At 43.2% G+C, this 22,438-nt stretch overlaps 1 protein-coding gene across 2 annotated transcripts in view; it reads left to right on the forward strand.

The window, feature by feature from the left end:
• LOC121569188 (DNA nucleotidylexotransferase) overlaps positions 1–22,438 on the forward strand; it is a 221,706-nt gene that overhangs the window by 63,527 nt on the left and 135,741 nt on the right. For both annotated transcript variants that reach the window (XM_041879938.2, XM_041879949.2), the window contains exon 4: positions 8,366–8,536. In XM_041879938.2, coding sequence (XP_041735872.1) covers positions 8,366–8,536 — 171 coding nt within the window. The remainder of the gene's footprint in view (positions 1–8,365; positions 8,537–22,438) is intronic.

Consider the following 22,438-nt stretch of genomic DNA (forward strand, 5'->3'; position numbering starts at 1 on the left):
ACTGTGTGAATCAGGCCTTCATGGTCGAATTGCTGCAAAGAAACCACTACTAAAGGACACCAATAAGAAGAAGAGACTTGCTTGGGCCAAGAAACACGAGCAATGGAAATTTGTCCATTGAGTTCGAATTGGAGATTTATGGTTCAAACCATTGTGTCTTTGTGAGACGTGGTGTGGGTGAACAGATGATCTCCGCATGTGTATATCCCACCATTAAGCATGGAGGAGGAGGTGTTATGGTGTGGGGGTGCTTTGCTGGTGACACTGTCTGTGATTTATTTAGAATTCAAGGCACTCTTAACCAGCATGGCTACCACAGCATTTTATAACGATACGCCATCCCATTTGGTTTGGGCTTAGTAGGACTATCATTTGTTTTTCAATAGGCCAATGACCCAACACACCTCCAGGCTGTGTAAGGGCTATTTTACCAAGAAGGAGAGTGATGGAATGCTGCATCAGATGACCTGGCCTCCACAATCCCCCGACCTCAACCCACTTGAGATGGTTTGGGATGAGTCGGACCGCAGAGTGAAGGAAAAGCAGCCAACAAGTGCTCAGAATACAGTGAAGGAAAAAAGTATTTGATCCCCTGCTGATTTTGTACGTTTGCCCACTGACAAAGACATGATCAGTCTATAATTTTAATGGTAGGTTTATTTGAACAGTGAGAGACAGAATAACAACAACAAAATCCAGAAAAACGCATGTAAAAATTTTTAGACATTGATTTGCATTTTAATGAGGGAAATAAGTATTTGACCCCTCTGTAAAACATGACTTAGTACTTGGTGGCAAAACCCTTGTTGGCAATCACAGAGGTCAGACGTTTCTTGTAGTTGGCCACCAGGTTTGCACACATCTCAGGAGGGATTTTGTCCCACTCCTCTTTGCAGATCTTCTCCAAGTCATTAAGGTTTTGAGGCTGACGTTTGGCAACTCGAACCTTCAGCTCCCTCCACAGATTTTCTATGGGATTAAGGTCTGGAGACTGGCTAGGCCACTCCAGGACCTTAACGTGCTTCTTCTTGAGCCACACCTTTGTTGCCTTGGCCGTGTGTTTTGGGTCATTGTCATGCTGGGATACCCATCCATGACCCATTTTCAATGCCCTGGCTGAGGGAAGGAGGTTCTCACCCAAGATTTGACGGTACATGGCCCCGTCCAGCGTCCCTTTGATGCGGTGAAGTTGTCCTGTCCCCTTAGCAGAAAAACACCCCCAAAGCATAATGTTTCCTCCTCCATGTTTGACGGTCGGGATGGTGTTCTTGGGGTCATAGGCAGCATTCCTCCTCCTCCAAACACGGCGAGTTGAGTTGATGCCAAAGAGCTCGATTTTGGTCTCATCTGACCACAACACTTTCACCCAGTTCTCCTCTGAACCATTCAGATGTTCATTGGCAAACTTCAGACGGGCCTGTATATGTGCTTTCTTGAGCAGGGGGACCTTGCGGGCGCTGCAGGATTTCAGTCCTTCACGGCGTAGTGTGTTACCAATTGTTTTCTTGGTGACTATGGTCCCAGCTGCCTTGAGATCATTGACAAGATCCTCCCGTGTAGTTCTGGGCTGATTCCTCACCGTTCTCATGATCATTGCAACTCCACGAAGTGAGATCTTGCATGGAGCCCCAGGCCGAGGGAGATTGACAGTTCTTTTGTGTTTTTTCCATTTGCGAATAATCGCACCAACTGTTGTCACCTTCTCACCAAGCTGCTTGGTGATGGTCTTGTAGCCCATTCCAGCCTTGTGTAGGTCTACAATCTGACATCCTTGGAGAGCTCTTTGGTCTTGGCCATGGTGGAGAGTTTGGAATCTGATTGATTGATTGCTTCTGTGGACAGGTGTCTTTTATACAGGTAACAAACTGAGATTAGGAGCACTCCCTTTAAGAGTGTGCTCCTAATCTCAGCTCGTTACCTTTATAAAAGACACCTGGGAGCCAGAAATCTTTCTGACTGAGAGGGGGTCAAATACTTATTTCCCTCATTAAAATGCAAATCAATTTATAACATTTTTGACATACGTTTTTCTGGATCTTTTTGTTGTTATTCTGTCTCTCACTGTTCAAATAAACGTACCATTAAAATTATAGACTGATCATGTCTTTGTCAGTGGGCAAACGTACAAAATCAGCAGGGGATCAAATACTTTTTTCCCTCACTGTATGTGGGAACTCTTTCAAGACTGTTGGAAAAGCATTTCAGGTGCATCTTCGCTACACATTTTCTTCACACATAAGAAATACTCTCACAAACCTGGTCCAAAGCAGTACCCATTGAAGGAAAATCAATGCAATTTCAAAACAAATGCAATTTCAGTTATTTAGTCAATTTTATACAATTGTTTGGCGTGCTGAGGGAAACCCTCACATGTCAGCCTTGGCACCGGTGCCATACGTTGCTGATGACTGTACTAGACAACCGATGCCTGTGCTAGACAAACGGAGCTAAGATATCTTTCCCCATAATCAGTGGAATGCTGCCCCATTCTGTACAGTGGTTCTAGTTGAATTATGTCTAAGGCTCCCTCTGCTACAGTAGCTAGCAAGCTAGCTACTCCAGGCAGAACCACAGTGCAGACAGAGTATCCCAGCACAGCAGGAGCCTGCCCTTTAACCCATCTCAATTAAGGCCTCAATCCTCTCATTATCTCATGCTGTGAAGGGAGCCCAGCTGTGCAAGCGTGGGAGTGTGTTGTGTGAGTGTGCATGCATGCGTGTGAACTTCCTGTGTGTGTATGTGCGTGCTTGTTGGGGTGTTTGAGGTCATCCTTTCGCCGCATGTTGTGAATGGGTCAGTGGAGTCTCCTGCCAGGCTGGGCTCAGGTCTTGCCTGCTTACCCAAGGCACCATGTCTGGACAGATAACCCATGGCCCGGCCACACTGTTGGTGACTGCACTGATCTAGCTCACTACTCAACCAGACCAGGAGAGAAAAACCCCGCAAACTTTGCCATACTATTATGATCTACTGAAGAGAAACACTGTTTTAAAGGTTGGGCAAGTCTCTATAGTAAAGCTGTCAATATTTCACCCTCTGGCGAAATGTCCTGATCTCATGTTTTAATTTTTTTTAAACATTATATTCTGTACCTCGAGTAATTCATTGCCTACATCCCACTGGGCACACACTGGTTGAATCAACATTGTTTCCACGTCATTTCAATGAAATTACATTGAACCAACATGGAATAGAAGTTGAATTGACATCTGTACTGAGTGGGATATGTGTATTTTTGTTTTGGTGGTATATGTACAGTGCCTTCAGAAAGTATTCACACCCCTTGACTTTTTCCACATTTTGTTGTGTTACAACCTGAATTTAAAATGATTACATTGAGATTTTGTGTCACAGGCCTACACACAATACCCCATAATGTGAAAGTGGAATTATGTTGTTAGACATTTTAACAAATTGATACTAAATGAAAAGCTGAAATGTCTTGAGTCAATAAGTATTCAACCCCTTTATTATGGAAAGCCTAAATAAGTTCAGGAGTAAAATTGTGCTTAACAAGTCACATAATAAGTTGCATGGACTTACTCTGTGTGCAATTATAGAGTTTAACATGATTTTTCGATGACTACTGTGAGCGGACCAAGTATTCTGTCGGTTGCTCTTTATTTTTATTTTTTATTTCACCTTTATTTAACCAGGTAAGCCAGTTGAGAACAAGTTCTCATTTACAACTGCGACCTGGCCAAGATAAAGCAAAGCAGTGCGGTAAAAACAACAACAACACAGAGTTACATATGGAATAAACAAAACATACAGTCAATAACACAATACAAAAGCTATATACAGTGTGTGCAAATGTAGTAAGTTATGGAGGTAAGGCAATAAATAGGCCATAGTGCAAAATAATTACAATTATAATGTTTTATTAACACTGGAGTGATATATGTGCAGAAGATGATGTGCAAATAGAGATACTGGGGTGCAAATTAGCAAAATAAATGACAATGTAAATAACAATATGGGGATGAGGTAGTTGGGTGGGCTAATTACAGATGGGCTGTGTACAGGTGCAGTGATCGGTAAGCTGCTCTGACAACTGATGCTTAAAGAGAGTGAGGGAGATAAGTGTCTCCAGCTTCAGAGATTTTTGCAGTTCGTTCCAGTCATTTGCAGCAGAGAACTGGAAGGAATGGTGACCAAAGGAGGTGTTGGCTTTGGGGATGACCAGTGAGATATACCTGCTGGAACGCATACTACGGGTGGGTGTTGCTATGGTGACCAATGAGCTAAGATAAGGCGGGGATTTGCCTAGAAGTGATTTATAGTTGACCTGGAGCCAGTGGGTTTGGCGACGAATATGTAGTGAGGGCCAGCCAACGAGAGCGTACAGGTCACAATGGTGGGTAGTATATGGGGCTTTGGTGACAAAACGGATGGCACTGTGATAGACTACATCCAATTTGCTGAGTAGAGTGTTGGAAGCTATTTTGTAAATGACATCGCCGATGTCAAGGATCGGTAGGATAGTCAGTTTTACGAGGGCATGTTTAGCATCATGAGTGAAGGAGGCTTTGTTGCGAAATAGGAAGCCAATTCTAGATTTAACTTTGGATTGGAGATGCTTAATGTGAGTCTGGAAGGAGAGTTTACGGTCTAACCAGACACCTAGGTATTTGTAGTTGTCCACATATTCTAAGTCAGACCCGCCGAGAGTAGTGATTCTAGTCGGGCAGGCGGGTGTAAGCAGCGTTCAATTGAAGAGCATGCATTTGTTTTACTAGCGTTTAAGAGCAGGCCACGGAAGGAGTGTTGTATGGCATTGAAGCTCGTTTGGAGGTTTGTTAACACAGTGTCCAATGAAGGGCCAGATGTATAGAAAATGGTGTCGTCTGCGTAGAGGTGGATCTGAAAGTCACCAGCAGCAAGAGCAACATCATTGATATACACAGAGAATAGAGTCGACCCGAGAATTGAACCCTGTGGCACCCCCATAGAGACTGCCATAGGTCCAGACAACAGGCCCTCCGATTTGACACATTGTACTCTATCTGAGAAGTAGTTGGTGAACCAGGCGAGGCAGTCATTTGAGAAACCAAGGCTATTTAGTCTTCTAATAAGAATGCGGTAATTGACAGAGTCAAAAGCCTTGGCCAGGTCAATGAAGACGGCTGCACAGTACTGTCTTTTATCGATCGCGGTTATTATATTGTATAGGACCTTGAGCGTGGCTGAGGTACACCCATGACCAGCTCGGAAACCAGATATAATATTTTCGAAAGGCAGGGCAGGATGGATGTAGGTCTGTAACAGTTTGGATCTAGAGTGCCACCCCCTTTGAAGAGGGGAATGACCGCGGCAGCTTTCCAATCTCTGGGGATCTCAGACGTTACGAAAGAGAGGTTGAACAGGCTGGTAATAGGGTTTGCGACAATTTCGGCGGCTAATTTTAGAAAGAAAGGGTCCAGATTGTCTAGCCCAGATGATTTGTAGGGGTCCAGATTTTTCAGCTCTTTCAGAACATCAGCTATCTGAATTTGGGTGAAGGAGAAGCGGGGGGAGGGGGGGGGGGGGGGGGGGGGGCATGGGCAAGTTGCAGCGGAGGGTGCAGAGCTGATGGCCGGGGTAGGGGTAGCCAGGTGGAAAGCATGGCCAGCCGTAGCAAAATGCTTGTTGAATTTTTCAATTATTGTAGATTTATCGGTAGTGACAGTGTTTCCTAGCCTCAGTGCAGTGGGCAGCTGGGAGGAGGTGCTCTTATTCTCCATGGACTTTACAGTGTCCCAAAACTTTTTGGAGTTAGTGCTACAGGATGCACATTTCTTTTAGAAAAAGTTAGCCTTTGCTTTCCTAACTGATTGTGTATATTGGTTCCTGACTTCCCTGAAAAGTTCCATATTGCAGGGGCTGTCCGCTCTAAAGCGTAAAGGTGGAATAAACGAGTCAGGAGCAGGTTTTTGACATAGAACAAAGTTCTCTATTGAGGTATCTTTTCTTTTCAAACATGCCCACACAACCAAGGATGATCTCAAAAGGATAACACAAATCTTCTTCTTTACAGGAATAAGGACAACAAGGTGAGTAACTTTTAACTATAACATAAATTACGGGTGTGTCACCGTCTTAACTATACGTTCGTGGAGAGCTCATTTCTGGTGGTGGTGAGAATCAGTGTTTGCCATTCCCAACAGGTAGTCCGTTCCTTTCTTCTGTCGTTTGTCAGGTAAGTAATCCGTTTGGAGAATCAGCACATCCTTTTTCCACTGAGCTCCCCCCCCATTACTGGTTCTCCATATCTTATGTAGGAGGAAGAGAATAGGTGATTAGTGCCGCCAGGTGTGCTTAACTGCCTCTGATCCCCTCTACTCATATGCTTGGCTGGGCTACTATCATGCCGGGCTGGTGGTCCTTCCACACTACCTTAACTACCTTATCTCTGTACCCTACACATACAATTATCTGTAAGGTCCCTCAGTCAAGCAGTGAATTTCAAACACATATTCAACCACAAGGACCAGGGAGGTTTTCCAATGCCTCACAAAGAAGGGCATCTATTGGCAGATGGGTAAAAAAAAAAAAAACAGACATTGAATATCCCTTTTTGAGCATGGTGTAATTACTAATTACACTTTGGATGGTGTATCAATACACCCAGTCACTTCAAAGATACAGGCGTCCTTCCTAACTCAGATGCCGTGGAGGAAGGAAACCGCTTAGGGATTTCACTAGTAGGCCAATGGTGACTTTAAAACAGTTACAGAGTTGAATGGCTGTGATAGGAGAAACTGAGGATGGATCAACAACATTGTAGTTACTCCACAATACTAACCTAAATGACAGAGTGAAAAGAAGGAAGCTTGTTCAGAATAAAACTATTCCAAAACATGCATCCTGTTTGCAATAAGGCACTAAAGTTAAACTGCAAAATATGTGGCAAAGAAATGAACTTGATGTCCTGAATACAAAGTGTTATGTGTGGGGCAAATCCAATACCACATCACTGAGTACCACTCTTCATATTTTCAAGCTTGTCATCGGCAAGGACTAGGGAGTTTTTTTAGGATAAAAATAAACGGGTTGGAGCTAACCACAGGCAAAATCCTAGAGTTCAGTCTGCTTTCCAACAGACATTGGGAGATTGTCATTGTAAAATGTTGTGGCCAATTAACAATTTCTTTGTAGATTTGGATATGTGCTTGGGGTTATTGTCTTGATGGAAGATCCACTTGCGGCCAAAAACCTGGCTGCCTCTGCCACAGTCTCTGGACTTGAACCACATTGAAAACCTGTGGTTTGATTTGAAGAGGGCAGTCCATAAGCGCAGACAAAGGATATCAAGGCACTGGAAAGATTATGTAAGGAGGAATGGTTTAAGATCCCTTTCAATGTGTTCTCCAATCTCATAAAACATAAGAGAAAATGTCACAGTGTCATTATCCTCGCAAGGGTAGGGTGCTGGATACTGAAAACAGGGGAGTCAAGAATTTTGACCCCTATTCATTTTTGATTGCTTGTTAAGCAAAATCTCTTTCTCTGAGCAATTTTATTAGTATAAAAAATCTAATTTCCCCAAAAAATTTTTGCATGCAATATAGCTCAGTATTTGTATTATTATTTTATACAGTATTTTATGCTCGTCTTTATCAAGGGTGCCAATAATTATGGACCTGACTGTACATCCCTACATTTACCATGAGTCTGTACTGTACTGTACTGTTCTGTACTGTATATCAATGCAGAGCAATAGGTATTGAGTAAGGAAGCTACTCTTCCCTGGAACATGGTGTCCTCTGGGACTGCTCATGCATAAAACCCTCACTCCCCCACCCCCGGCCAAATCCTTCTATTGAAAATAACAAAAGGGAAAACTCCTGACAGATGTTCTTTACTTTCGTTGAACCACCATGTTGCTTCAGAGAGGAAAGAGTTTCGCAGGCCCCTGGGGAACCTTTTGTCAACAAGTGGAAAATGACACGTTCCTCTCCGGTGCACACCGATCAAAATATCGCTGTGCAGTCATATAGAAGAGGCCTGTGCACCGGGGCCTACTGCTGTGGGAAGAGAGATGGATGGGGGTAAAGAGGGAGAGGGGAAGGAGAGAGGGAGAGGGGGACTATGTGCTCCGATCCCTGTCTGGCTGCCACCATGGGTCAGTGCATCTGACGTGTGAGTGCACACCTGACATATCTCTCTCTCTTTCCCCACACTATCTCTCCCTTTGTTTTTCTCCCTGTCCTCTCCCTTCCCTCTTCTCTGACCTCATATCACAATTCTTGTGGGTTTCCTTTTTTCATCTTTATGGTTTCTCATCTCCATATTTCTCACATCCCTCTCCTCTCTTCCCTCTCCTTTCATTGTACCTCTCTCTCTCTCTTTCTCTTTCTCTTTCTCTGTCCCCTCTTCTCTGTAGGATGTGATGGAGGAGCTGGCTGAGAGTTCTGAGTTCAATGAAAGTAAGGGTCCATGCCTGGCATTCCGGCAAGCAGCCTCAGTCCTGAAGAGTCTGCCGTCAGCAGTGCGCTGTCTGGGGGCCATCCAGGGCCTCCCCTGGCTGGGGGAACACACCAAAGCTGTCATGGAGGTAACATCAGCTCCACTGCATACCAAATTAACTAAATAGTAACATCATAATTTTTTACCTGACTTTTAAATTTAATTTAGAGACATATTGTTCTCTGTAAAATGTTCAGTCTTGATTGTATGAATCTGAAACTTTCTGATTGATTGAATTACTTATGCATCTAATTCATTATGTTAAATGTTTAAATGATCCTATCTTTATTTTGGAAAAAATAACAGGCGTTTCGGTGTCAAGTGATACAGTAAATGGAGGACTCTAGATGGATGTAACTTGTTTTAGTATAGACATTACTTTTAAATGGTGGAAGCCCTCAATGGCAATCAACCGGGTGGGGATTCCTATGGGTTGGGAGTGATCAGCCAGCATGAGGGGAGGATGGATGGGGCCATGTATTGCGAGATCTTGGCCAACAACCTCCTTCCATCAGTAAGAGCATTGAAGATGGGTCGTGACTGGATCATCCAGCATGACAACGACCCGAAACACACAGCCAGGGCAACTAAGGAGTGGCTCCGTAAAAAGCATCTCAAGGTCCTGGAGTGGCCTAGCCAGTCTCCAGACCTGAACCCAATAGAAAATACATACAATGTGATTTTCTGGATTTTTGTTTTAGATTCTGTCTCTCACAGTTGAAGTGTAACTATGATAAAAAATTACAGACCTCTACATGCTTTGTAAGTAGGAAAACCTGCAAAATCGGCAGTGTATCAAATACTTGTTCTCCCCACTGTATATATTTTATAATATATTTTTATTCACACAAAAAAGACAGGATATTCAAAAAATATATATTTTTTAAATGTCCCCCTTCCCCCATCAACCCCCTTTCCTGATATACTTCCAATTTATTCACAACACAGAGTGCCTTCAAACACATTTAAAATAAAAGGAAAGACATTAGGTTACATACAGTGGGAAGAACAAGTATTTGATACACTGCCGATTTTGCAGGTTTTCCTACTTACAAAGCATGTAGAGGTCTGTAATTTTTATCATAGGTACACTTCAACTGTGAGAGACAGAATCTAAAACAAAAATCCAGAAAATCACAATGTATGATTTTTAAGTAATTAATTTGCATTTTATTGCATGACATAAGTATTTGATACATCAGAAAAGCAGAACTTAGTATTTGGTACAGAAACCTTTGTTTGCAATTACAGAGATCATACGTTTCCTGTAGGTCTTGACCAGGTTTGCACACACTGCAGCAGGGATTTTGGCCCACTCCTCCATACAGACCTTCTCCAGATCAATCAGGTTTCGGGGCTGTCGCTGGGCAATACGGACTTTCAGCTCCCTCCAAAGATTTTCTATTGCATTCAGATCTGGAGATTGGCTAGGCCACTCCAGGACCTTGAGATGCTTCTTACGGCGCCACTCCTTAGTTGCCCTGGCTGTGTGTTTCGGGTCGTTGTCATGCTGGAAGACCCAGCCACGACCCATCTTCAATGCTCTTACTGAGGGAAGGAGGTTGTTGGCCAAGATCTCGCGACACATGGCCCCATCCATCCTCCCCTCAATACGGTGCAGTCGTCCTGTCCCCTTTGCAAAAAAGCATCCCCAAAGAATGATGTTTCCACCTCCATGCTTCACGGTTGGGATGGTGTTCTGGGGTTGAACTCATCCTTCTTCTTCCTTCAAACACGGTGAGTGGAGTTTAGACCAAAAGGCTCTATTTTTCTCTCATCAGACCACATAACCTTCTCCCATTCCTCCTCTGGATCATCCAGATGGTCATTGGCAAACTTCAGACGGGCCTGGACATGCGCTGGCTTGAGCAGGGGGACCTTGCGTGCGCTGCAGGATTTTAATCCATGACGGCGTAGTGTGTTACTAATGGTTTTCTTTGAGACTGTGGTCCCAGCTCTCTTCAGGTCATTGACCAGGTCCTGCCGTGTAGTTCTGGGCTGATCCCTCACCTTCCTCATGATCATTGATGCCCCACGAGGTGAGATCTTGCATGGAGCCCCAGACCGAGGGTGATTGACCGTCATCTTGAACTTCTTCCATTTTCTAATAATTGCGCCAACAGTTGTTGCCTTCTCACCAAGCTGCTTGCCTATTGTCCTGTAGCCCATCCCAGCCTTGTGCAGGTCTACAATTTTATCCCTGATGTCCTTACACAGCTCTCTGGTCTTGGCCATTGTGGATAGGTTGGAGTCTCTTTGATTGAGTGTGTGGACAGGTGTCTTTAATACAGGTAACGAGTTCAAACAGGTGCAGTTAATACAGGTAATGAGTGGAGAACAGGAGGGCTTCTTAAACAAAAACTAACAGGTCTGTGAGAGCCCGGAATTCTTACTGGTTGGTAGGTGATCAAATACTTATGTCATGCAATAAAATGCAAATTAATTACTTAAAAATCATACAATGTGATTTTCTGGATTTTTGTTTTAGATTCCGTCTCTCACAGTTGAAGTGTGCCTATGATAAAAATTACAGACCTCTACATGCTTTGTAAGTAGGAAAACCTGCAAAATCGGCAGTGTATCAAATACTTGTTCTCCCCACTGTATACAAATTAACAGAAAAGTACACACCATATATCAATATAATAAAAAGCAAACATACAAGCCTAACATTTTCACATGATTAGGTGATCCTATAAACATATAGCATTTCCCTCAAGAGGTGGGGGTGAGGTCAAGAGAATGAATCTGCAATAAATGTTTGGAGCTGTTCAAGATAGGCCTAGCCAAGCATTATGGGGTCTACCATGATCTGCTGTACTCAGATGTGTTTCTTGTAAGAATGCTATATCTGTCTTTAAATTCTGAAGATGAGAAAATACTCTAGCCTGTTTAACCGGGCTGATCCTTGACTTGACATTCCAGCATGTAGACCTAGCAGCTTACCCCCCAACTCCTACCCTATTATCTGAAGTGTCAGTCATTAAAACTTTAGATTACTAAATTGGGTCGGGAATAGAAATGAAAACCCTGTATATGATCAGCAATCATATCCTGTGATAGAGTATGTGCGGAAAAGTTAGGCCATGTAAAGTTGAAGTAGAATATGTAATGATCAAATGATTTATGAAGGCAAACCCCCCCATAATCATATAACGGTGTCACTGTCAATAATCAATCAGTTGCATCCTCTATTAGATCTACCTAACGCTAATGGTAAAATAAAACATTTCTGTTCGTCGCAACTCTGGCTCATGATTTGTATTAGGGACGCGTTCCATGTGATGTCCATGCATTTACAATCATAATTACAGGGAGTGAAATCCGAAACTCAAGTGCAGCACAACCTAAACAAAGATAGCAGGGAACGCACCCCGCAAACACGAAACCAGAATAACCCAACATTGGCAAACCATAACTAAGCATGAAGCAAAGTAGCTAGCTATCATAGACTATCCTATCAACGTAACCCGAAGAACTGTAATATTCCATGTTTCTCAGAGTTGTGGCTGAACAAGGACATGGATAATATACACTACCGGTCAAAAGTTTTAGAACACCTACTCATTCAAGGGTTTTTCTTAATTTTTTAAAACTATTTTCTACATTGTAGAATAATAGTGAAGACATCAAAACTGTGAAATAACACATATGGAATCATATAGTAACCAAAAAAGTATTACACAAATCAAAATATATTTTAAATTTGAGATTCTTCAAATAGCCACCCTTTGCCTTGATGACAGCTTTGCACACTCTTGGCATTCTCTTAACCAGCTTCACCTGGAATGCTTTTCCAACAGTCTTGAAGGAGTTCCCACATATGCCGAGTACTTGTTGGCTGCTTTTCCTTCACTCTGCGGTCCGACTCATCCCAATCCATCTCAATTTGGTAGGGGTCGGGGGATTGTGGAGGCCAGGTCATCTGATGCAGCATTCCATCACTCTCCTTCTTGGTAAAATAGCCCTTACACAGCCTGGAGGTGTGTTGGGTCAGTGTCCTGTTGAAAAACAAATGATAGTCCCACTAAGCCCAAACCAGATGGGATGGCGTATCGCTGCAGAATGCTGTGGTATCCATGCTGGTTAAGTGTGCCTTGAATTCTAAATGAATCACAGACAGTGTCACCAGCAAAGCACCCCCACACAATAACACCTCCTCCTCCATGCTTTACGGTAGGAAAAACACATGCAGAGATAATCCGTTCACCCATACCGCGTCTCACAAAGACACGGCGGTTTGAATCAAAAATCTCCAATTTGGACTCCAGACCAAAGGACAAATTTCCATTGCTCGTGTTTCTTGGCCAAAGCAAATCTCTTTTTCTTATTGGTGTCCTTTAGTAGTGGTTGCTTTGCAGCAATTTGACCATGAAGGCCTGATTCACACAGTCTCCTTTGAACAGTTGATGTTGAGATGTGTCTGTTACTTGAATTCTGTGAAGCATTTTTTTGGCCTGCAATTTCTGAGGCTGGTAACTCTAATCCTCTGCAGCAGAGGTAACTCTGGGTCTTCCATTCCTGTGGCGGTCCTCATTTTTTATTTATTTATTTATTTCACCTTTATTTAACCAGGTAAGCCAGTTGAGAACAGGTTCTCATTTACAACTGCGACCTGGCCAAGATAAAGCAAAGTAGTGCAATAAAAACAACACAGAGTTACATATGGGGTAAAAAACATAAAGTCAGAAATACAACAGAAAATATATATACAGTGTGTGCAAATGTAGCAAGTTATGGAGGTAAGGCAATAAATAGGCTGTAGTGCAGAATAATTACAATAGTATTAACACTGGAATGCTAGATGTGCAAGAGATTATGTGCAAATAGAGATACTGGGGTGCAAAAGAGCAAAATAAATAACAATATAGGGATGAGGTAGTTGGGTGGGCTAATTTCAGATGGGCTGTGTACAGGTGCAGTGATCGGTAAGGTGCTCTGACAACTGATGCTTAAAGTTATTGAGGGAGATAAGAGTCTCCAGCTTCAGAGATTTTTGCAATTCGTTCCAGTCATTGGCAGCAGAGAACTGGAAGGAATGGCGGCCAAAGGAGGTGTTGGCTTTGGGAATGACCAGTGAGATATACCTGCTGGAGCGCAGACTACGGGTGGGTGCTGCTATGGTGACCAATGAGCTAAGATAAGGCGGGGATTTGCCTAGCAGTGATTTATAGATGGCCTGGAGCCAGTGGGTTTGACGACGAACATGTAGTGAGGACCAGCCAACAAGAGCGTACAGGTCACAGTGGTGGGTAGTGTATGGGGCTTTGGAGACAAAACGGATGGCACTGTGATAGACTACATCCAATTTGCTGAGTAGAGTGTTGGAGGCTATTTTGTAAATGACATCGCCGAAGTCAAGGATCGGTAGGATAGTCAGTTTTACGAGGGCATGTTTGGCAGCATGAGTGAAGGAGGCTTTGTTGCGAAATAGGAAGCCGATTCTAGATTTAACTTTGGATTGGAGATTCTTTATGTGAGTCTGGAAGTTTAGTTTACAGTCTAACCAGACACCTAGGTATTTGTAGTTGTCCACATACTCTAGGTCAGACCCGTCGAGAGTGGTGATTCTAGTCGGGTGGGCGGGTGCCAGCAGCGTTCGATTGAAAAGCATGCATTTAGTTTTACTAGTGTTTAAGAGCAGTTGAAGGCTACTGAAGGATTGTTGTATGGCATTGAAGCTCGTTTGGAGGTTTGTTAACACAGTGTCCAATGAAGGGCCAGATGTATACAAAATGGTGTCGTCTGCATAGAGGTGGATCTGAGAGTCACCAGCAGCAAAAGCGACATCATTGATATACACGGAGAAAAGTGTCGGCCCAAGAATTGAACCCTGTGGCACCCCCATAGAGACTGCCATAGGCCCAGACAACAGGCCCTCCGATTTGACACACTGAACTCTATCTGAACTCATGAGAGCCAGTTTCATCATAGCGCTTGATGGATTTTGAGACTGCTCTTGAAGAAACTTTAAAAGATCTTGAAATGTTCCGTATTGACTGACCTTCATGTCTTAAAGTAAAGATGGACTGTCATTTCTCTTTGCTTATTTGAGCTGTTCTTGCCATAATATGGACTTGGTCTTTTACCAAATAGGGCTATCTTCTGTATACCCCCCCCTACCTTGTCACAACACAACTGATTGGCTCAAACTCATTAAGAAGGAAAGAAATTCCACAAATTAACTTTTAACAAGGCACACCTGTTAATTGAAATGCATTCCAGGTGACTACCTCATGAAGCTGGTTGAGAGAATGACGAGTGTGCGAAGCTGTCAAAGGCAAAGGGTGGCTAATTGAAGAGTCTCAAATATAAAATATATTTTGATTTGTTTAACACTTTTTTGGTTACTACATGATTCCATATGTGTTATTTCATAGTTTTGATGTCTTCACTATTATTCTACAATGTAGAAATAGTAAAAATAAAGAAAAACCCTTGAATGAGTAGGCGTTCTAAAACTTTTGACCGTTAGTGTACATCTCGCTGCTTTTTCCATGCATCGTCAAGACCGGTCGGCAGCCTCGGTAAGACGAAGGAGGGAGGGGTGTGTCTCTTTGTTAACAATAGATTGTGCGCGATCACTAATGTTAAGGAAGTCTCAAGTTTTTACTCGCCTGATGGTAAGACCATACTATTTATCAAGAGAGTTTTCATCTACATTTTTCGTAGTTGGCAATAAGACCACACTCATCAAGTTTTATAGGGCCATAAGCAAACAAGAAAAGTCACATCCAAAGATGACACTTCTCGTGGCCGGTGATTTTAATGCAGGGTAACTGAAATCCATTTAAACTCATTTTTACCATCAGGTCACCTGTGCAACATGAGGCGACAAAACTCTAGATCACCTTTACTCCACACACAGAAACGCATACAAGGATCTCCCTCACCCTAACCATAAATATATCCTCCTGATTCCTGCTTACAAGCAAAAACTCAAACAGGAAGTATCAGTGACAAGCTCAATATGGAAGTGGTCCGATGACGGAGATGCTAAGTAGGGATGTGACTATACCAGTATATTATTTCCATTGCAGAAATGAAAACACAAAGCAGGCTAAACTCTTTGGTCCTTTAAAAACCTGCTGTATGTAAAATGTAACATATTGTGTGCTATATGCTAGGTTTCCATCCAATTGGTGACAGATTTTCATGCAAATATTCTCAAATCTGCATAAAGAAAATATGAGCACTTTCCCACCAGTGGTGTGTTTCTACCAAACTGATTTGTTGTAGATAAAAAATCAGTGTTTCAATCGCATTTTTAACTAAATAGCCTACTCTGGTCTTGGCACCTGCGCTCTAGCCAACAGCTCGCAGATACAGTATGGGTAAGCTGTGTGGGCAGTCTACATGATTACATTATTATGGATAAGAGCGAGAATATTTTTATTTGTCAAAAGGCAGTCAAGCATCGATCATCATGTCACCAGAATAAGACCCTCAATATTTATTGGAAAGGAGCGTCAAGATCATTGTGCACTTTCACCACCCTGTGAAGTTAATCATAACTTATTTAATAATAATAATAATAATAATAATAATAATAATATGCCATTTAGCAGACGCTTTTATCCAAAGCGACTTACAGTCATGCGTGCATGGTTTCCCGAGTCGTAGTGGGAGGACCACACACTATGTCATCACGTTACTTCGATATGATGGTTGTTATATCAATATTTGCACATAAAGACACTTCCACCGCCATTTCTCGCATAATTTTAACGACACAAAAAGATCCCACCATGTAGAAACGAACAAATGATCTGTCAACATTCATAAAATTGTACGGAAACGTCTTGTTTCCATCACAGCTGTCGTGATTTTTAGTTGCATAAAAACTGTGGATGGAAACGTAGTTACTGCTTGGGAAAAAAACAACATTGGGGCTGTTTCCAACATTAGGGCTGTTTCCAACATTAGGGCTGTTTCCAACATTAGGGCTGTTTTCCTAAAGAAGTTAAATCCGCCTCGTGTTTTGTTTCCTTGCCACAATACTAACGAGGATCACGATACTGGTATTATACCGGCCTTAATGCTAAGCTACAGAACTGTTTCGCTAGCACAGACTAGAATATGTTCCGGGATTCATCCGATACCATTGAGGAGTTTACCACATCTGTCACCGGCTTCATTAATAAGTGCATCAATGACGTTGTTCCCACAGTGACCATGCGTACATATCCCAACCAGAAGCCATGGATTACAGGAAACATCTGCACTGAGCTAAAGGCTAGAGCTGCCACTTTCAAGGAGTGGGACACAAATCCGGATGCTTATAAGAAATCCCGCTACAACCTCCGACGAGCCATCAAACAGGCAAGTGTGAATACAGGACTAGATCAAATCCTACTACGCCGGCTCACTCTCCGTAGCCGATGTGAGTAAGACCTTTAAACAGATTAACATTCAGCCGGATTACCAGGACGCGTACTCAAAGCATGCGCTTACCAGCTGGCAAGTGTCTACACTGACATTTTCAACCTCTCCCTGACTCAGTCTGTAATACGACATGTTTCAAGCAGACCACCATAGTCCCTGTGCCCAAGAACACCTAGGTACCCTGTCTAAATGACAATTGCCCAGTAGCACTCACATCTGTAGCCATGAAATGCTTTGAAAGACATGGTTCACATCAATACCATCATCCCAGACACCCTGGACCCACTCCAATTCACATAATACCCCAACAGATCCACAGATGACGCAATCTCTATTGCACCACACCGCCCTCTCCCACATGGACAAGAGAAATGCCAATGTGAGAATGCTGTTCATTGACTACAGCTCAGCGTTCAACACCATAATGTCCTCCAAGCTCATCACTAACTTTAGGACCCTGGGACTGAACACCTCCCTCTGCAACTGGATCCTGAACTTCCTGACTGGCCGCCCCCAGGTGGTAAGGATAGGCAACAACACATCCGCCACGCTGACCCTCAACACGGGGGCTCCTCAGGGTGTGTGTGCTTAGTCCCCTCCTATACTCCCTGTTCACCTACGACTGTGCGGCCGCACACGACTCAAACACCATAATTAAGTTTGCTGACAACACAACGGTGGTAGGCCTGAAACCAGCGACGATGAGACAGCCTATAGTGAGGATGTCAGTGAGAATCTCTCCCTCAACGTCAGCAAGACAAAATGAGCTGATCATGGACTACAGGAAACGAATGGCCGAACACGCCCCCATCCACATCGACGGGACTGTAGTGGAGCGGGACGATAGCTTCAAGTTCCTCGGTGTCCACATCACAAAGGATTAGGGGTGTGTCACATTCGTTCATGAACGGGTCAGACCAAGGCACAGCGTGATATACGTACATGTTTATTTAAATGAATAAACAACCGACAAAACAATAAACAAACGAAACGTGAAGTCCAAGGCAGCACAACACAACATACCTTACACGGAACAAGATCCCACAACCCACTAGTGCCAATAGGCTGCCTAAGTATGGTCCCCAATCAGAGACAACGAGCGACAGCTGCCTCTGATTGGGAACCACACCGGCCAACATAGATCTAGACATACTAGAACTACAACATAGAAATACACAACATAGAAACTACACACCCTGACTCAACATATACGAGTCCCCTGAGTCAGGGCGTGACAGGGTGTAACGGCACACGTATTCGTACTGAACCGTTCGGTACAGGGATCTCGGATCAATCCGCACTGTGAACCCGAATGAATACATAAAAAATGTATGTAAAAAATAAAAACACTATAGGCTATGCCTACGCTGCGTTGTATGCCTCTTGAGTAAATCTGAGGCTTTTCCGTTAAAACAACTAGACCCTATTTAATTAATTGCTGCATTTCAAACTGTCCTTTTGTGAGGCGCAGCCGGAAACTAGTTCTTTACATTTTTAGTCATTTAGCAGACGCTCTTATCCAGAGCGACTTACAGTTAGTGAGTGCATACATTATTTTTTTTCATACCCCCGTGGGAATCGAACCCACAACCCTGGCGTTGCAAATGCCATGCTCTACCAACTGAGCTACATCCATGCCGGCCATTCCCTCCCCTACCCTAGACAACGCTGGGCCAATTGTGCGCCGCCCCATGGGTCTCCCGGTCACGGCCAGCTACGACAGAGCCTGGATTCGAACCAGGATCTCTAGTGGCACAGCTAGCACTGCGATGCAGTGCCTTAAACCACTGCACCACTCGGGAGGTTACGAATGGTGGGGTCGATAAACCAGGAGGATTCTCCATCATCGTTTAAACATTTTGGTTTCCCAGTAGATTACAACCATGATGGACAAAGAGAGTATGTTACCACTGCTCAACGAGAATAGCCTATGCAGCTGCCAACACCTCAAACATGTTGACACATTTATGCCGACATCACCCCAGTATTCCTACTACCGGAGCAAGACAGAAACACAAAAAACAACAACACAACTTTGTCTCCCCTCTGCATTCAAGCAGCACTTCCCAGCTGATTCTGACCGGGCCAAATAAATTACAAGGTATCTTTATAGACGTGGATATGCGCCCATTATCGGTGTTTGAGAAGAATAGGGGGTTTCAGCACCTCGTCAAAGTGCTCAAGCCATGTTACGAACTTCGCCCTCTCGCACCCATTTCAGTAAACAGGTAGTACCCGCTCTATATAAGCAAGCTAAAGCTGAAGTTGTCAATGAATTGGCCAATGCACCCCGTGTTGCACTTACTACAGATGGATGGACCTCCAGGGCTACAGAGAGCTACTTAACAGTGACAGCCCATCACATTACTCCAGAGTGGAAAATGAGAAGTATGTGTTACAGACACGCCCCTTTTATAAGAGTCACACAAGCGCGCATATTTTTCTCTTCGTAAGAAAACATTATAGCACAGGCCTATACAATGTCTGAGCCATGTTTTCATATTGATTTCACACGCATATTGCACTTTATTTTAGTGTTGTTGATGAGTAATCGTGTGTTTTCATTTAAGAAAATACAAAGTGTTGGTATTCCTGATTTGTACTCTCACCAGTCATTATATGACTCATGATCATATATGGAATCAGGAATACCAACACTTTGTATTTTCTTAAATAAACCAACATTTACTACAGTAACTATTGGCATTTCAATTTCTTGCTGTACCGAAACCGAACCGAACAGTAAACCCAAAACCGCAGTATGTACTGAACTTTGGGTTTGGTGAACCGTAACACCCCTACTAAGGAATTAACATGGTCCACACACACTAACACAGTCGTGAAGAAGGCACAACAACACCTCTTTCCCCTCAGGAGGCTGCAAAGATTTGGCTGCACCATTGAGAGCATCTTGACCGGCTGCATCACCGCTTGGTATGGCAAATACTTGACATCCAACCGCAAGGCGCTAGAGGGTACTGCGTACGTCCCAGTACATCACTTGGGCCGAGCTCCCTGCCATCCAGGACCTCTATACCAGGCGGTGTCAGAGGAAGGCCTTAAAAATGTAAAAGCCTCCAGCCACCCAAGTCATAGACTGTTAGTAATTAGTAACGATGCACCTAGTATGGGACCAACAGGACCCTGAACAGCTTCTACCCCCAAGCCAAATAGCTACCCAGACTATCTGCATTTATAATTTTTTGCAACTCTTTTGACTCATCATATACTACTATTAAATATCCCGTTACCTAGTCACTTTACCTATATGTACACCTATATCTACATATCTACCTCAAATACCTCGTACTCCTACACACCGACTCAGTACTGGTACCCCGTGTATATAGCCAAGTTATCATTACTCTTTGTGTATTTATTCCTTGTGTTATTATTTTTCTATTTGTTCTCTCTGCATTGTTGGGAAGGGCCCATAAGTAAGCATTTCACTGTTAGTCTACATCTGTTGTTTAAAAAGCGTGTGACAAATAACATTTGATTTGATTCGATTTGAGCTATATGCTGTATCTAAACACCCACTGAATTAAACATTCAAAAGCATAAAAGTTTATGAAATCACCCCAAGTCCTACCCTGAGATTGTAGGATTAAGTAGTCTTTAGAGAGCTCAAGCTCATACAGAAAACATTGTGTTGCTAGCGCCAGCTAATTTACTTACATGGACACAGGTAATCAGTCAGTCGATTCCAGGTGTAGCTAACTAGTTAGTTGTCCAAATATCCAACAATAATGAAGCCAGCTAGCAGCTTGAAATTATGAAGTGGTTTAACTCCCCAGCCTTATTCAAAGTCCTTTTAATGATTGAGGATTCTGGTTATTGTGTGCAGCTAGCCATCCATCTAGACATGCTAGCAAGCCAGCCAAATGTCCAATGTCTGAGACCAGCTAGCTAGCCACATCCCGGTTGTTAGCCAGTTAGCCAGCCAGTGGGAATGTGATGTACCAGTTAATGTTGATGTCTGAAATCTCAGCTAGCTGGTGCTCCTGGAATGAAATAATAGCATTGCTTTAATGCGAATGTCAGTGTCACGCTAGCTAGTGTTAAGTTGTGTCAATTCAAATCTGGTATAGGAACAAAAAGAGGTCAATACACGTCTTCTAAAATAGACTAGTATTTTAATTAATGCAAACACTTGAATTGGTAAATATGATGTTCGTATATACGGGCCCACTGAAAAACCACGCAGGGCAGTCAGAGAACTGAGCCATTGTTATAAGTTCTTCTTTAAATACTCTGACAGAGATAGTTCCTGCTCCAAGCAGGCCTATCAGAGTAGAGGCTGGGCGTGGTTTAAACTTCCCCAGCCTATCGTTGGCGCTCAGGCTGGTCCCAGCCCCTTGGCGCTTCACTGTTGCCAGGTGTTAGTTGTTTTGCAACTTATCCAGAGAGTCAGCACTTTTGCAGTACACATGTCCTTGAGCGGTCTAACAAAGAGGCTGTATGTGTGTATGTGAGACACAAGTCTTATCTCATCCTACCCCCTAACAGTTCCCCACATTAATCACAGCTTGTTATATTAAACAATCTATATCACTACAGTACAAACCTATTATGTTTAATCATTAATGCTTTCTTATTAAGCTAACAGCACATCTAAAATATAAGAGAATAATTTCCCACACTAGCTAGCCAGCCAGCTAGGAGATAGTCAGTGAGTGGCTAGCCAGCCAGTAAATGCTAACAAAGTAACGTTAGCTAATCCATCTGCCATGGTTAGCCAGCCAGGCTGTTAGCATTCCTCAATCAACTTTACTCCAAGCTTCGGCCAGTCTGTCGAAGGTAAGGGTATTTCCCTTGTAAAATACCTGAAGACGGGCAGGGTGTAGGAGCTGAAACTTGATCCCCTTTTTGTAGAGACATGCTTTCATGTCCTTCTTCACGAGGTTGGCACTCCGGTCAGGTAGAAACGTCAGGTAGAAATCTTGCCCACTGAATTTTGGTTGATGCTCTCTCGCCCAGTGCATGGCACGTTCCTTGTCTTAGCAGGGATGAAACTCCCTAGGCCGCTCCCTTGGTTTGGATTTGGGAGTGAGGGATCTGTGCACTTGGTCGAGGTCTGACGGCTTATCAAAGACATCATTGCATATCACTTCCATCAGCATGTCGGAGACAAATTTCCCTCCTGATATAATTCTCCAAGAATCTAGCTTTGAAAGTAGAGCTGTGCTGTCTGTTTTCAGACGGGTGACAGCCTTTTCCAGTTCGACAATCCACTCAGAGTTGTTGGTGGTGGAACCTTCCATTGTAGTGAGACCTTTTAGGCTACTTTGCTCTTTAGCTAGCTCAGCTACAAGTGTGGTCATAGACAAAGTCTCCGTGGCAGCCATTTTCAGTGCTCAAACGCTCAAAAACCTTCATGGATGCGTTGGTCGTAGCAGTTCTCCTCGGGTGGATTTTGACCATGGCACCACAAAAAGTGTTTTGAAGAATATAACCAAACAATACATCAATAGGAAAACTAGGCGTGTTTGGCGTGTAAAATGTTTAAAATAAAAGTTTAATTGGGAGCTGCTCTTAAATGTGTCTTCTTAAATTGCCCGACAGGAGGTTCCCCCAGAAAGATGTTTATAAATAAAGAAACCTA

Source organism: Coregonus clupeaformis, chromosome 1 (assembly GCF_020615455.1).
Source record: "Coregonus clupeaformis isolate EN_2021a chromosome 1, ASM2061545v1, whole genome shotgun sequence".
NCBI classification, from domain to species: Eukaryota; Metazoa; Chordata; class Actinopteri; order Salmoniformes; family Salmonidae; genus Coregonus; species Coregonus clupeaformis.